The following is a 16,710-nucleotide window of genomic DNA, read 5'->3' on the forward strand; positions in this document are numbered from 1 at the left end:
GTTGCAATCAAATTCCAGTTCAAAGAGATGAACCACTACGTAAGACTCCTTGTGAACCAAGTAACACTCCATCTTTATTAATAGCAATTGAGACACCATGTTTTACATGATTATATATTTGTTAACACCCCTTCTGCTGTAACCATCAAAAAGTCAAAAATTTCTTCCACTTGATTTGCCTCAGTACACAGACACATATGGGAAATACATGTATGACTGACTTTGACTGATATGACAACTGTGTCAAGAATGTGTCTTTGCATAGGAGGGTTCAAAGTCACTAAGTAACAAAGCAAAGACCTACGATTCTGCTTGCAATTATTTCTTTTCAGATATTTTAATCAGTCAAGCCCCATCAGTTATCAATGACCTGGAATATGATCATGATTGTGTAAACTCACAAACCCAATTAACCTTATGAATACTCTTGCAACAGGTACTAAAACAAGACCATAAACCATACAAGACTAAACAAAACTGGAAATACAATAGTTGTTCTAATACTTAAAAAAAATTAAGTTGTGAAAAAAAAGCACTCCAGAAGTTAAAAAAAAAGAAAATAACCCTTCATTACCTCATAAAAGCTTTTCCCAGTATACGTGTATAGTACATGTACATGAAAATCTTCAAAAAAGCATTCTGTATCAACTTTACATGGACACATGTTGGGATAAAATGAGCAATCACAACTTCATCCAGATTTGATGTTAAACTTACACATTTCATATTTTAGCCAGAATGTTACATGTGTGTATTTATTGCAGTGTTTTTGTTCCACTCTGTTTACGTTTACCTGCATTCCTATTTCATGCATTTATAAAACAACGTTCAAGATACTGTGAAAGTAATGGCCCATTACATGCATATACATGTACTGTACATGTACATTTATCCACAGAGTCTGTATCAATTCAAGCTGCGCTGAATTGTAAGTAAATAAGTTAGTAAAGAAAATATCCCGTTTCGCCTGAGCCAGTGCTAAACTTTCGTGTTTTAAAATAATGTGTGTAAAATCAGCAATTGCAGGGCTAAATATGTTACGAATGAGCATAGGCCTATATATAAAACTTCCAGTGCCTGGGGAACCACAGACAAAAGGCTGACACTGCAGTTGGGTTTTTAGGTACGTGTACTGTAGTACACTAAGACGGCCATCTTGGAAGAAAGTTCTTCTAGTTCCCTGGACGTTTTTCAAAATGGCTGTTCCGTTGGTCTGATGAGGATATCATGCACCTGTGTGGAGAAATACAGTAATTACATGTATTCCGATGCTACTTCAATCAGCCAAACTAAATTAGAGTGGCACACTTGATTGTGGCACACTTGATTTCCAATAGAAATATGCAGTGATTCGATTTTTATTTAACACTTAACATTGATGATGGCGCCAAGAACATTTTGACAAGACGGTTATGAACATACCTGAACATGGGGTGGAACTTGCAGTATGTAGAGCATATTGTCAGCGATATCCTCTGCTGTCAAGACCTATCATCCACACACAAAGAAAAATCCAGTTGAACACATTTAAAAATGATTGGCTGAGGCTGGCGAATATGACAATGGGAGCCTCCATTTTCCAAGGAGGGGTGTTTAGTTGCCAGCTGCAGTGATATCGGATGCGGTACGGGAACTCTGCCGTAGCTTACATGGTCACCATTACAGGGCTGAAACTTCCCGATATTATAGTGGCTGTAGCATAAAATTCCTCTCCAAACAACGTTTTTGGAGATTGGGTTTGAAAAAAAAAAACATTTAGTAGAAATGTACATGTATCTGGTCTGTTTCAAATCAAGGGGGCATGGTAAAATGTATTACATTTATAGGTACGTGTACGAAACTCTACAGTGGAAAACATGTCCCCCCACAGCTTAGGAAGGGGAAAGGGTTGTAACAAAGTAATTGCTACTCCAAAAAAAAACCTCTGTGAGCACATAGATGACTGATTCATACTGCATGGCTTTTCAAAAGAGCTCACATAATCGACATCTTTTGTGGATTAGAAAATGGGTTAAAGAACACTGTTTTCCATCTTCAAAACTGCCTCTGGACAGTGGTGCACATTTAAAGAATTGGGTTTACCTCAAGTGATTTGTACGTCATAGCACGTGTCATTTCAGGATCACCACTGGCATACATGCGCTCTTGAAATCTTGTTTCTACTAACCCAGGAGAGACTTGCTGTAAAAAGTCCAAAAGTAAGGATTACATTCAGTATAAGCTTTATCTCCAGTAGAGAAGTCGATTTTCAAAATCTGACAGCTTCTTAAGGATCAAGTTAAACTCTTACTGCAATTCTAATGTGATTCTTCTTGGCCCTCAATTCCCGTCGGATACCCTCCACCAAAGCAGTCACAGCGTGCTTGGTGGCGGCATAAAAATGGGTTTCCATCGAGGTCAATCGGTGGCCAGACATGCTGCAGATGAAGAAAACAAATCTGACATTCACGCAGGGAAGTTTCTCAAGTGCAGATGATCATGTGCCACAAGCATTTACCGAAATTTTCAAGAATCTAAAAGAAAATGTGAATTACATTTTATATTAAACTGCGAAATTTCTTAAGGTTCTTCAAGAGAACAAAGAATTTCATGAAGGAATCCCGCGACAGAAAACCAGTACGGCTTAAAAAACGTGAAATATCACGATCTGATTTCAAACAAATCCACCTGAACTTAACACCCCCTACTCTTTGCCAGTGTCCAATCTACCTGTTGGTCACTAGCAGCTGACCATCCATTGCCCCTTTCTCCTCCATTTGTTTTACAGCCTCTCGGCAGCATATGGCCACAGCTAAAACATTGACCTGTAGTAGTCACACAAGAAAAAAACTCGGATGGAGTGCACATGATCCCCACACAGATTCTGACCGTGCTTGTTTTCAGAAATTTAACTGTATAATAATGGCTACTTGAACATCACAACCAAGGAGAGACAACTAGTTCTCCGAACAGGAGAGCTATCAATCCGCTCCGAGCAGGAATAAAAGAGGGCGAGTTTTGAAATAAAATTGACCGTCAGTTGGTGTGCACTCACCGCATAGGTACGCTAGTATTATGTGCGTTCAACGCGGAGCACGCTGAGTACGCACAACGAATTTAGTCTGCAAGAACCTGGTTGGAAAACAGTACCATCTGTCTTTCGCCAGTGAGAGGGTGCACTTCAGCTCGGGGCGGGTCACAGACGACATAACCGCATAGACCACCAGATCCTATTCAAAACTACTGGGGTTTTCGTGATCTGCGCAGCGCTCGACTAAACATTTCAAAATTATGGGTAAATTCACCCCTCGGTTTAGGGAATTTTCATACGCACAGTTGAAGAATTCTAGCCATGAAGTTCTATGAAGTCATTTTTTGATTGCAAAAAAAAAAATCCTTTAGTTACTTAATCTGGCCATTTAATCTGGGGATTCAAAACGATGCGGTTGCAACATTTTGAAAAGAAGTGATAGCAGTACCGAAGAGCAAAAAGTTGTATTTTGGGAGCATAATTATATAAACAAATATCCGGTTCGTAAGTGTGACGTCACTTCAGTTTTTTATGTATGCGAGGCGGATAGGCCGATCCCAACCTCTACACCATATACGAAATGACACTATACGAAATGACACTGACTGGCCATTCAGGATGAATATTGTGACGTGACAGAGGGCGCTAGGCACGGTACAAAGTTATTGATGGCGCTCTGCCCAGTATATAACAGAGGCAGATGTTACACGCGCATAGCTGTGTGTTAAGCGAGCGCTAGCGCCGCGCATAGGCTCCGCCTTGTGCGTAGTGCGATAGGGCAACGAAAGTCACTGCTTGGTCACGTGGGCGTGGTCACAGCAGCACGAAGGCTATAAAAGGTATGCACAACTAGACTAGGCAAAGTTTCGTCGTCTTGATCAAGGGCTGATCCTAGGTAAGGGTCAAGAATCCTGTGCAAGGGTTAAAGTCACCTAGCCTAGTGTGACTGTGCCTAAGTCCCGAGTGGTGCGTGTGTCGTTGCGGCGCTCGGTAGGTTTAGGGGCTAATTGGTGGTGTGGTATAGCTCCTGATAGGAGCTTGCGGCCGATGCTAGGGCGGATTGCTATCTTGTGACGTGACGTGAGTTGCGTGTAGCGCAGCCCTAAGCCCCGTAGACTTGCTAAAGTCCCTGATTCGGCACTGGATGCCCACAATTAATTGCGGTGTTCGCTGCTCTGGGCGAAGTCCAGTCCCGCATAATTAATCACACAGTCTCCCCGTCAATAGCGCCCTCTGCTGGTACATTGGTTGCGTGCGTTGATGAATAAACCAGCCGCTTATTAATTGTTGTATATAAGTCAGGTGTCCAGGCGGAGATTATTTCAAGTCAGGTTTGTCCGGGTTACGTCATTAAGTTTCGACCAATCAAATTAGCCATCGTCTCGGAGAAGACCAACTTTCTTGGGGGACGGCATACTTGGGTCCCACCGGACTCGTCCCTAGCCGCTCAGGGACTCTCCGGCGTGCCATCCGACGCGCCGCGCCTCGAGGAGGAGGGCGCCCTCACCTTCGTCGGAGGGGCGCGGCGCCACAATATACATAAAGGTAAAAGAATCGAACGCGTATTTCATAAGATACACATTCGCACCCACATATTCTCCTGCACGTCACGCACGCGTACATTTGTGTCGCGCGTAAACACACTGGGTGCGTTCGATTAGCTTCCCTGAAAACACCAGTGTTACACTCAAGGAAAGCCTCAAAATGAGGCTTATCGAACGCTGCAGCGTGTTTTCCAAGGCATTCTGGGAAAAAGGTCAAGTCCCCGCCTCGTTTCATCATGTACGTTCATGCTCGAACAGTCCATCCGTGACGTCATTACACTCGGGCAGCCTCCAGAGACCCGCTCGCCAGCTGGGGTAGTGGTGGCTGACACCCGGGGCAGGCACGAACGTCACGTGATGGCTAAACGAACGCTCTCGTGTAAGTTTGACTTACACGTGTAAGCTAATCGAACGAACCCATTGACTAAAGGCCTAATTTAAATACGACGACGCGCAATGTACGACGGGCGATGCACGACGGAAAATGGCATGTTTGGAACTGGTAAATAGCAGAATTGGGACACAACAAAAAGCAAAATGCGACGGACGACGGGCGACGGCAGATATATGGAATTCCATAGCGCAATACATGTTAATGAGCTATACTATCTTTGGTCTCAATATGTGTCCAAAGCATTAACGAAGACGTCACAGAGATCCCAACTTGAGTCAAGTCTAATGCCCAAAATGCGTGCTCAAAAGTCCGACACATGCGCGTACGCGTGTACGACGTGCGCGGCTGGAACCCACACTGTGGCACACTGGAAAGAAGCACGAACTGGGTGCCCACGTGTACACAGGGAGGGGCTTACTGGATCGGACTCTCGCGAAAAGGACCGTCAGTAATTTAATTCCACAAATTAAAGAATTCCTATAGTGGCTACACGCAACATCTGAATGATCCAGTAGGACTTACGTCCAGCATGTCTCGCCACTTGGCCGTCTCTCCATTCAGTATGCCCATTCTTGAATTTATTGAACCGGAATGACTTAGTCCTGCGTTGCTGATACAGACGTCTACACCACCAAACTTCTCCTTGATCTCAGCAAACATTGCCAGGATTTCGTCCTCTTGCGTCAAATCGCATTTGATTGCATGCAGGGAGCCAGTGACAGTGCTGTCTTCTAATAACGCCTTAGCGTCCTCCTGGAAAGTTCGAAAATTAACAGAAAAGTGGCCAATTTGTTTAAGAAACTGATAGATCTGCAGAAAACTGGAAACAAGCAACAGTTTCCGTCTGATTGACGGATGATGCATGTACTCGGACTGCTATTGTCCATGCATGCTGAAAACATAACTCTAAATTACAAATAATTAGGCTCGTCTCTTGGCTAACCTAAACTGGAATTCATGGTGGCAGAAGATCTTGGCATGTTCAAGAGGGGAAGCATATTATGCAGAAGACCCAAGGGGTTATCCACTGAATGCTTAATTAGTGCACAAACTTCATGCAGTTTTTGAAAAGCAGCCATGCGTCATCCCCTCCTGACCTCAATTGGTTTGATGTTCCTGCCACAGCCGACCACTTTCATGCCGTGTTTGGCAAGAGCCCTCGCGGTGGATTGACCAATCCCTGAAGAGGCACCTGTTACCAAGGCAACACGTCCCTTCCATCTCAGCATGCCCTCTTTGCTGGCCATGGTGATAAAACGGTTCTGAGACGGTAGAGAAAAATTGTTTGAATGATGTAAATACTCTTAAGTGGTATGAACTCCTTTTGCAACTGTTGCAACGTAACCAGTGCCCTTTTCTTACACAGAGAACGCACATCAACAGGTGTCTTCAAGTTACAACACTTGAGAATAATAAAAAAAAAGGCTCATTTCTGTTTAATTTCTGAACACGTCGTTTATTGCACCACGATCTGACCTATCTCAGTTTCTGACATTTCGAAAAAAACGCGTCTAAAGTTGGGGTTCGTTTTGAATCTTTCATTTCCCCCTCAATGCTAACTTTCATTGACACAGATTTCGTAGTTTAATAAAGTTAGATAGCTAAATTAATATATGTGAGATTTTTTGTTGGGAAAAATATTGCATACGAGGTTAAAATGAGGCACACAAACCATATGAGTTTTATTTATATTTTTGCGATTAAAAGGTCTTAAAGGGTAAAACTTTGCGAAAGCTGAAGGAAATTAGAAGGGGAATTCCCATCTGGAAAGTCACGAAATCTTATTTTCTATTTTGTTATATTTCAAAGTGTACCTTCTCATCACTCAAACTTATATTTCCACATATACCCATGGTTAATTTTTTAAAATACTTTGGACGCCTCCATTAAAAAGAATTACAATAATATAGGGCCTATCAATGACATAAATTTTGAAAGAAATACATTGCTTTTTCAATAATAATGCTTAAAATGTGAAAACTGCACATGGCCACTGTATAATTTGTTGTACAAGTATGTTGTACGAGATTTTGTTGTTGTGTGTAGCCCATCGGAAAAAACATGCCCCACTGAAGTCGAAGGCAGTTCCTGTCAGGCCCCACTTGTTTGGTTTGATCAAGAAATCAGGTTGGCGTTGAAGCTGAAGAGGAGAGCTGAAAGGAAGTGGCGGCGAACCAACAACGCTTGCGACCTTTTAGGTTACAAACAGCATAGAAATATGGTCACTTCTCTCTTGAACAAGACTCGTTTCGATTTTTACAAAGAGTTTATTGATAATAATAGCTCTGATCAAGCGAAATTATTTAAGGCGTCAAAATTACTGCTTAGGCACTCTGTTACCGCTCCTCTTCCTCCATTTACTAATAAATTGACTTCGGCTAATGATATGGGTAACGTCTTTGTGGAAAAGATATCAAATACTCATGCCAAACTTGACAACTTAGTTTTTAATACACCTGCTGGAGAATCTTTCTTCACATCAGAAACATTATCTAGTGATTTATTGTTTGACCAATTTACATCCTTGACTGAGTTACAGGTAAAGCAGCTTTTTGTTAAATCTTCAAAGAAGTCCTGTACCCTAGATCCAATGCCCACCAGTTTGGTGGGTGAGTGCCTTGACGTTCTGCTTCCTGTATTAACTAAAATGATCAACCTATCTCTTGAGACTGGTACATTTCCTGATGATTGAAAGGAAGCTTTGATTTGCTCTTTGCTAAAAAAGGACAAGCTTGACCCGATTTGTTGAAAACTATCGGCCAATCAGTAACTTACAATTTATATCCAAACTAACTGAGAAAGCAGTGTATGACCATCTGCATTGTCACATGTCCAAACATTGTCTGTTTCCAGTTCAACAATCATCTTACAGGAAAACATCACAGTACGGAGACTTCCCTTTTGAAGGTAAAAGATGATTTATTGCTGAAGATGAACTCTCAGCATGTGACTTTACTTGTTCTTATAGACCTCAGTGCAGCCTTCGATAACGGTTGATCATGACATTTTGCTGAAACGTCTGCAGTTGAAAGCTGGAGTTTTAGGCAAAGCTTTGGATTGGTTTACATCCTATTTGTCAGGTAGAAGCCAACGCGTGTCTATTCAAGGAACCCTGTCAAAAACGTTCGAACTTAACTGTGGGGTTCCTCAGCGATTATGTTTAAGACCACTTTTATTTACTATTTATGCTTCTAGATTATTTGACATCATTGAGCACCATCTGCCTAACATTCATTGTTATGCTAATGACACACAGCTGTATCTGTCTTTTATTTATTTTTTTTTTGTGCTTGGTTTCAAATAAGTTTTCAGTGTAATGCGCCTTTGATCACTTCGGTGGAAAGGGCGCACTGGTACCCGCACGAGTTTCACATTAAAGTTTACGCAATTGAAGGAAGTGAGGAACAGTGCATTTGCAGACGATCATGTTTACGTCTGTTTATAGGTCAATTGTACAGTTTGACAGTAGGTCCATCGTTTTTCTGAAATTCAGAAATTCATGACAGAGATATGACAAAACAATTGTTGACCGCTGTGGTGTGCGCTATGCGTCCCTTGGGTGTTCAAAACGTCATGTCCCAAACCACAGCGGTCAACAACTGATAAATGTATGTTGGGACAGGAAGGGGAAGATCATTTCAAAGTCCACAGCATGTGAAGTCAAATAGCAAATGAGGTAGGAAGTGCCATACGGTAATCATAACATCAATAATTTATTCTCTACATCAGCCATTCAGCCATGCACAGACATGACAAATTGAAAAGGGAAACATGATAAAGAAAAACCCATGCTATTACAAAGAATTCAAAAAGAGGCTCGTAATTCCTTGCAACTCAACCCTGCAGAAAGACTAAGTAACGTATTGCAAGCCCTGACCTCAGTTATAAAATTTTTATTTCTTACCAAATAACAGCCAGGTTGCACACGACTCTGCCAGGAAGTCATGTGACCATTTGAGATGGAAGATTCCCATTAGTTGAGCTGTTCAGCGACACTCACATTTTATTAATTCCTAAGCCTCTAGAATTCTATAAATAGAGCAGATTTTCCTTGCTCATCGGTGAGGTGCTGCTGACCAAATCCTTGCTGCGAGAGCGAAACCTATTCATAGTGCGGCTGTTGGACCCTGTCCGACAGAAGTGCGGTATAACCGTTCTTTTGGCGAAGAAATGTGACCATAATGAATGCCTGGGTAGCTTAGCTTGGACCGATGCGAAAGCGGTGCGAACTAGCCCAGGGTGCTAGGGGAAGTCGTAGCGGCCCGTCACCGCTACGTCCGAACCGATTGCCGGGCGAGACACCCACGAGTCCCTCACCACCCTTGTCCTGTTAACTTGTCGCGGTCCTCTCCGTCTCTACGCTGAGCCAACGGTACATAGTGCGGCGATTCTATCATTGCGCTCATCACAATGTGGTCTGAGCGGCAGAGCGGTCGGTACATACTGGCGCTGGCCCCGTCCAGCTAACACTGTTGTGGTCCGGAACAGCTCCCACCATACACGGCCCGGCCGGATGAGTGTAGCCTAGTCTACAGCACCCGATCCCGACTACCCACCGCTACTTTTAAGTGAGGCCTGTGCAGCAAAATAGCCTGCAAGAACTGTGATGCTAATAGATTATAGTATGATGCGATACAGTGGCACACCTATAAGTGACGCTAGTCAGCGTCAAGAAAATTGGCAAACAGAAGGCTCGAACAAGCCTCACTTATAAGCTTGCCTACTGTATTGCATCATACCTTAATATATTAGCATCACAATTTGAGCGAGGCTATTTTGCCCCACAGGCCTCTCTTACAAGCTTACGTGTAGTTGTGCGATGCTACCTAGCTGTACCGTACCCGACCAGTCTACTTGCATTTCCAATGGTCCTGCCAAACCGTTGTTCAGTAATACTGGTATACAACTTCGCCTCTCTATAACTTTCCTTTTAATGTGTGAAATTATCTTAAGCTAAGTCTTTTTCAAACCCCCATTGAACTTTAATGAGGAGAAGTAGGAGCAATAAACCAACTATACCCAAACCTCTTGTTTCTGGTCCACCTTTTAATAAATTGTTGACCCCAAATATCACATCCCGTAGATACTAGTAAAGTCCATGCTACCATCCACTTGATATAGTAGACAACGCAACAATACTTACATCGAAAGTAATAGAGTAGGCCTACAAATTACAATACATCTGAACACGTAAATGGTACCGAAGGTGACACACTGCACACTGCGATTGCGGTGAACTAGCTTACGTAACATTCACAGGCGCGTGCAACCGCCTACATGGTGCAAATACGACCATTCAGGATTATGAGTGTTCGAGTTCGGCTTGCGATTGCGAACAACCCCCCCATTGTGGCATTCTTAATCTATAAAAATTCCGCCGCAAAAAGTTAACTTGGCCAAATATGACGCTACTCACCAACAGCTTGATGGTGCGAACACAGAAAAAGACACGGAACGTCAACGTCCGTGACAGTTTTGTCGCCTGGTCCCAATTTCAACACACGCAATTGAAAACCAATTGTCACGCATGCACGTTAGATACACAGATCAGTTGCACTGTGCATGCCGTGCACTGCCAGCAACCGAAGTTGCAGGCCAGTAAATGGACCCAAAATTGCCTGCGCGGACCGAATCACGATTTGTATAGGCTAGGCTGTCAAATTCTCTGCTATTAGAGTCGTGGCGCAGTACCGCGGTGGACTGGGAGGATGGAATCCTAGGGGCAGGAACGCTTGTATATCTAAAAGCATCTGTTTTGCAATGGAGATGTTCGTAGGTAATACCCACGTCTGGAGTGCAGGCATCCGTTTTTCAAAATGGCGATGGGCCTCATTTTTTCAGTGTGATTTTCTCTGGAGAGAAATATCTTCAAAATTCATACGTTAAGCCACTGAAAATTGAAAGAAAAATGGAGTTGAGAAAGTGAGCTTAAATTTGATTTGTGTCTTGAACACCTGTTAAAGTCATGAGTATTTTCCTGATTTGTTGAAGTGGGAATATTTATCACTGTTAGTATGGCAGCTAATTTACTGGTCTGTAACCATCGGGTGCCGTCCTCTTAAACCGCTGACGTATACTTAAAGGAAACTACTGTGCAAGACTCATTCACGAACATTAGCGCGGTGTACATGTGTAATGCGCAATGGCGAATCCAGCCTTTGGTGCGGGGGGAGGAATTCAAAAGCAAATGCACTTCGGGCTCATTCAACATGACAATGGGGGAGAAAAAAATATAGCCCATTAATTTGATGAATAATACACTGAACAGTTTCTTTCCTACTCACCTATGAGGTATTTCAGTTGAAAAATAAATAAATAAATATCCGCCGTGTGGGCAAGCTCCCCCCCTACATGCGCCGCATACAGCCGAGGAACTATAGATTACTATTGAATGCCCCACTTAATAATATAAGTACCCCAGATAACTACTTTTATCGCGCCGACATGTTAATTTGAAATTGTCGCTCAATTCGGTACAAAGCCCCTGATACACAACCAAACTTATCGAGAGAAATAAATTGCGCTGCGGAGGACTAACATTTTCAGTGCTCAGTGGTAAGGTCAGGATAGGGTAAGTCTTGATTTAAGGGGCGTATTCGAAACCCCATTTTCATGGGACTCACGAACAGTGTTCTTGGGTCGTTGATTACGAACGCCGAAGTGCAAAAGGAGTGCAGCTACGCTGAAGGTCAAGATAGCAGTCGCCATTTTGACACCAAATGAAAAGATGGCATGACATTTATACCATCTTAAATAAAATAAAATCCTCAAATATCCCTATCAATTTCCGATGTCCACAGACCGTCAATTCCATGGTGGACAGGAAAGGTTCAAACCTGAGCAATATAATAATAAAGGCCGTAAATGACGTCCAATTAAGTACAGTGTACATATGTATAAAATGGTCAGGGATAATTCTCTCCAATAGCCACGAGTATTTGCCCTGGGTTTCATTTTCCTAACTGTGACCGTTTTCTAGTTTATGTAACAAAGCCAACATTAATTACAGTATGTGCCTATATCCGCCATCTTTGTTCTAGATGTTCTCCATCCACTCCACAGAAAGTGGGAGTGAGAATCTTTCTCTCGAACAATGTTGATTCTCCCCGTTCGAAACCCGAGTTATTTAGGACTTCAGGTATTCAGAAATATTGGTATTAAAGGCTTAAATCATTCAGCAATTTCGATATTTAAACCTGTATATACGTATTTGGGAACTCGGTGAAAGAGGAGACAGAATCAGTAAATAGTATAAAAATAACTAAGTAACGAGATTCAAAAGTAAAGAAATCATTTCAGACTTCATTTATGTAGGAATTGAGTTATTTACAAACTTAGTTAGATATTTAGAGCCTGAGTCACGCAGGAATTTGTATAATTAGGAAGATGGGTATTTAGATATTATTCAATAAAAACTTATTTCGGACCTTAGTAAAACACCTATTAAAATAACATATTCCTGAATAACTAAATATCTAAATTAATAATGTACATGTAATGATGGGGGTTGGTTGACGGGGTGTTGTTAGAACCAAGTGGTCCTACCAGGCAAGTCTCAGAAGGGGGGTGAGGTGATGTACCTCTGCAGGGAACTCCTCAATTAAATGGTGATATGACACGATCGCTCCAGTTGAGCTGCTTCAGTTGTTTATTTATCTCAGCCGTGTGTCATTGACAAATTTAAATACAGGAAAAAGAAACCTGGGAATACAACAGTGGGAAATAAAACCAGTAAATTACTGTTGCGCATTTCTATGAAACCCATGATCGTTTGCAGCTTTAGAAATAATTACAAATGATTATAATTTGGTATTTTACACATCACAAAAACTCACCCAGTACCAACTTCAACGAACTTGAAGACAAAAAGTGGTCAAAACACAGCAATGGTCAGAAGCTCATCAGTCTGCAGGTTACCTCAGAAGGCCTACATTAAAAGTATTTGTATATATAACTCATTCCAATGATTCCTAAGACTGGCTACTAGACGCTATAAAATGTAGTATCAACAATGCTGTTTTTCACGTCGTTGTCAAAAATACAACACACCTGCTTTTTACTCCAGGGTACAGTCCACTAAACACAAATGAAATTATTGTCTGGTCACTAATCTTTCAATTTGTTTTCAATTTTTGTGGGGGTTAACCAATTACATTTTTAATTATTCCCACAAAATAAAATCATCCCCCCAAAAGGGACAACCCTCAACTTTCTCAGGCACGTAGGACTATTTTTCAACCTTAGTTTTTAGCCATTGTGCTCTCATATGAAAGCTCAAAGACCCAGGGAGTTGACCTGGCAACGATTTACACAATCTCACCATTTTTGGAGCCAAAAAATCTCCTTTTTCAAAAGATACTGTGGGGGGCACTTTTAATGCTAATGAGCTTGCCAGAAACTCTCACTTGAATTAGTGGCCTGCACCCTTTATATGTGTATTAGGATGAATTTTGTGCCCCCCCCCATTTTTCTGAAATTTTAACTCCTCAAAGTTAGGTCATGCAGTTTCTTAGAAATGTGTATAGATTGCTCGGCAGCGCGTGTGGGCAGGTTGGTAGCAGAACTTGCAACCAACCACAAGAGTCCTTGAGGAGGAGCAGATAAATTCATTGGCCAGTGACCTTCCACTTCACTTGGCTACTGGACTCGACAGAGACTGTTCTGTTGTCTCTGTGATCTCTCCTTGCATTGAACCTGCCACAATTACAAATTCGTCCCTGTCCTGCTCTAGGCAAAGACACCACTAGTACTGAGGCACTAGAGTAACATCAGTGAGCCTATTGAGCTGCATATACTGCTGGACAGTGAGTGACTTGGAGGGGAGTCACATGCATTGTGTTCCTCACACCTGATTTACTCAAGCCGGGGAAGGAGAGACTGTGCAATCGAGCCCTGCACACCATCTGCACACCATCTGCACGTAGCCAATGATCTTGGGAATTCATTCAAGCCCCCTTGAACTGCAAGTCCTTTAACTGCAAGCTCCCCAGCTTATTGCCAAGTGAAGCCAGGACAAGTCATCCCCAACTTCAACACATCTTCAAGCTAGGCCCTTTATTTATTTTTGTGGTTAATTACTAATTATTTTCTTCAAGAGCTGCAGATCTTCATCGTATAAACACTGTTGTTAAGTATATCATAAACAGGTGCAGAGGACAGAAAAAAGCTGCACGGCACAGGTACAGTAGAGCTCACCAGCACAGGTTAAAGACAAGAATGACTGATGACTGCAAGCAGCCTTTAAAGTTTCTTGAATTCTGTAGTTTTCAAGTAGAAAAGCTTACTTTAATACAGAAACTGGTGGAATTCAAAGTCTGAATTTATCTCCAGAGAGTACACGCTCTTTGTCACAACTCCACAATTTAATCTTTATAAAAGATAAATTTCGGATTTCTGACAAAGCTTACCGGAAGCTTATACTGCTATTTGTGAAGACCCACCTTCATTGCATAAATTAAAACAGTCAACTGACTCATCTTCTCTGTAAAATTGATGACCTTCAATTTTTATTGGATGAGATGAATGATTTGTGTATCTCTCTTCTCAGTGAACATGGCACATTTACACCAGATGAAGTGTGCAATTTCAAGACCAGAAGTAAAGCATGGTTAAATATGTTCACATCTATCTACTAGACAACTCATGTGACCCCATACATCCACATCTTGGTGACACATGTACCAGAACTGCTGTCCAAGTATGGTTCTATTGCTCATTTTACCCAGCAGGGCCTGGAGAAATTGATATAACAACCAAGATTTTTTTAGGTCCACAAACCACCGCCGTAATACTCTACTTCAAATAATTAGAAAGCGAGCTAGATGTGAAATTATGGGGGATGAACAGTAATTTTATAAAGTGCAGTGTTCACATGTTTCTCTGATGGAGATGAATATTCATGACTTAAACTCTCATAAGCCGTGTGAACAAAGTTGTTGCATGACTCGTGTGGGCTGTCCCATTGCGTAAACAGTGAGACAATTTACACTGCAGTCCTGATTTCAAAGATGCCTGTGCTCACATGAAATTCTTCGTGCATATTTCTAGAATATTTGATCTAAGTTGTCCTTAGATCATGCTTTTCACAAATCCACGTTTTAACAAGCTATGCACAATCAACGAGAACAGTGAAAAAAATGCAGGAGACTTTTACGTTGGCCTGCCTAGTTTATACCAAATGGGGGCGCTCTAAATGAGACGTTCATAGCTAAAGTGAGGATATTTGTATTTTCGTACAGCGTACGAAACCTTTTCGCTATCTCAGCCGGAAACGAATTAATTCTCACTGGTTGGCTGATAATAAAATGCGTAAACTAGTAAACAAATAAATAATGTAAGCAGGTGCTGTGATTATCATATTATGCCCGCTACATATGCATGTATAACGTATGTGATTGATGAAATGTCAAAGGTCAGCTGTATGTTCATGCCTAGTACACATACAGCCATGAATATCTCATTCAACCGGCGGGCCGGGAAACCATGGAGCAATAATGTGTTTGTACATGTTCATGTACATGACGTTATGCATTATGTCTGGCTTGAGCAAACGGACAAGGATTTCTGTTGCACATTTGAGCAAGACGTATGCAGCAATTAATAAGTGTCTGAGTAAAGTAATAGGCTCAACAACATCTACAATCTTTGTGGAGATAGACAACTCACCCTGGGGAGGCAGGCAGTTTTGCAGGGGAATACACTTGGTTTGAGGATTTTCCCAGGCAGTGGCGATGGCCCTGTGGCTGTGCACACTGGCAATCTTCTTGTGCACAGTCTAGTACCGCATGACAGGCTTATGAGCCAATCCGCTCACAAGGAAGTAAATACCTAATTAATTATTCATAAATGAGCTCCCTGCACTATATAACTCAATAATAGGAAACTCTAATTGGAAGATGGAGTATTAGTCGTTTTGGAGATTAGATATTCATGACTGTGTATGTCGGAACTCATTCATGCAGCAGACAAAGTAATTAAATACTACAACTATAAACTTCATTTCTAAGTAGCTAAATTAGGCGTACATGAAACTATTAAATTTCATGAAGCTATTTAGGAACTTAGGTATTCAAAAATTTCTGGTATTTAGAGTTTTAGTTATTTAGGAATGAAGACATTTAAAAAATAAGATTTTAGGGATGATATTCTGAAATATTCACTTACATGTATATAAGGAGCTGAGTTAAATAGCATTCGAAATAACTCAATACCTAAATAACTAAATTACTAAGTAACTGACTTATTTGAAACTTCAGTCGTTCAAGAATTTAGCTATTCTGAATTTTTGTATTAATAATTTTTTTCACTTAGGAGATCATAGAAAGGTAGGTATTTGTTACTGTATATATTCTCAAATGTGTCTGTATTTTGGAACTTGGTTATCTAGCAAACGAGGTTACTAAAATGAATTAAATGACTGTGGGTAAGGAACTGATTTTGAACTTGACTTATTTAAGACTTTAGGTATTCAAAAAATAATATTGTGAGACATAATATAGCAATATAGATATTAACGACGATACACGTATTTAGAGACCTGTTTTTTTGCAGACGAAATATGTATACACTAAACAAATAAATGCATGTGCAACCTATGATGCATTAGGTGCAAAGCCATTTCTGACGCTGTCCATTAAACCATAAATTCGTGCTCCGTCATGCGTGACGGAAATGTGGATTTCTTGGTGTCATACGAAAAAAGACATCATACCGAAACAGTTTACCTTACCATTTACAAAAATAAGAGATACTGTCACAATGTA

General features: G+C 41.3%; 1 protein-coding gene across 2 annotated transcripts; it reads right to left on the bottom strand.

Annotated features, from left to right (window-relative positions):
• Positions 1-46: 46 nt before the first annotated feature.
• Positions 47-15,743, bottom strand: LOC110976571 (dehydrogenase/reductase SDR family member 11-like). 2 transcript variants are annotated; one of them, XM_022229950.2, is made up of 9 exons: positions 15,614-15,717; positions 12,784-12,875; positions 6,046-6,210; positions 5,471-5,701; positions 2,710-2,804; positions 2,291-2,417; positions 2,083-2,181; positions 1,423-1,488; positions 47-1,233 (listed from the first exon to the last, which is right to left on the bottom strand). In XM_022229950.2, the coding sequence occupies exons 3-9, from the start codon at positions 6,193-6,195 to the stop codon at positions 1,192-1,194; spliced, it is 810 nt and encodes a 269-aa protein (XP_022085642.2). In that variant the 5' UTR covers positions 6,196-6,210; positions 12,784-12,875; positions 15,614-15,717; the 3' UTR covers positions 47-1,191. The 2 variants fall into 2 exon arrangements, with proteins under 2 accessions (XP_022085642.2, XP_022085641.2); XM_022229949.2 differs by lacking the exon at positions 12,784-12,875 and having other exon boundaries at positions 15,614-15,743.
• Positions 15,744-16,710: the final 967 nt, after the last annotated feature.

This window comes from Acanthaster planci, linkage group LG09 (genome assembly GCF_054643075.1).
Source record: "Acanthaster planci isolate LZ-2023a linkage group LG09, COTS_SCS, whole genome shotgun sequence".
Classification (NCBI taxonomy): domain Eukaryota; kingdom Metazoa; phylum Echinodermata; class Asteroidea; order Valvatida; family Acanthasteridae; genus Acanthaster; species Acanthaster planci.

What these genes read in the sequence shown, in the direction of transcription:
- LOC110976571 (XM_022229949.2), bottom strand. Translation starts at nt 6,195, where the DNA reads ATGGCCAGCAAAGAGGGCATGCTGAGATGGAAGGGACGTGTTGCCTTG. An exon ending in AGTGGCGAGACATGCTGGAC is followed by an intron (nt 2,805 to 5,470) that starts GTAAGTCCTACT and finishes TGACTACTACAG; the next exon opens with GTCAATGTTTTAGCTGTGGC. An exon ending in AGAATCACATTAGAATTGCA is followed by an intron (nt 2,182 to 2,290) that starts GTAAGAGTTTAA and finishes GACTTTTTACAG; the next exon opens with CAAGTCTCTCCTGGGTTAGT.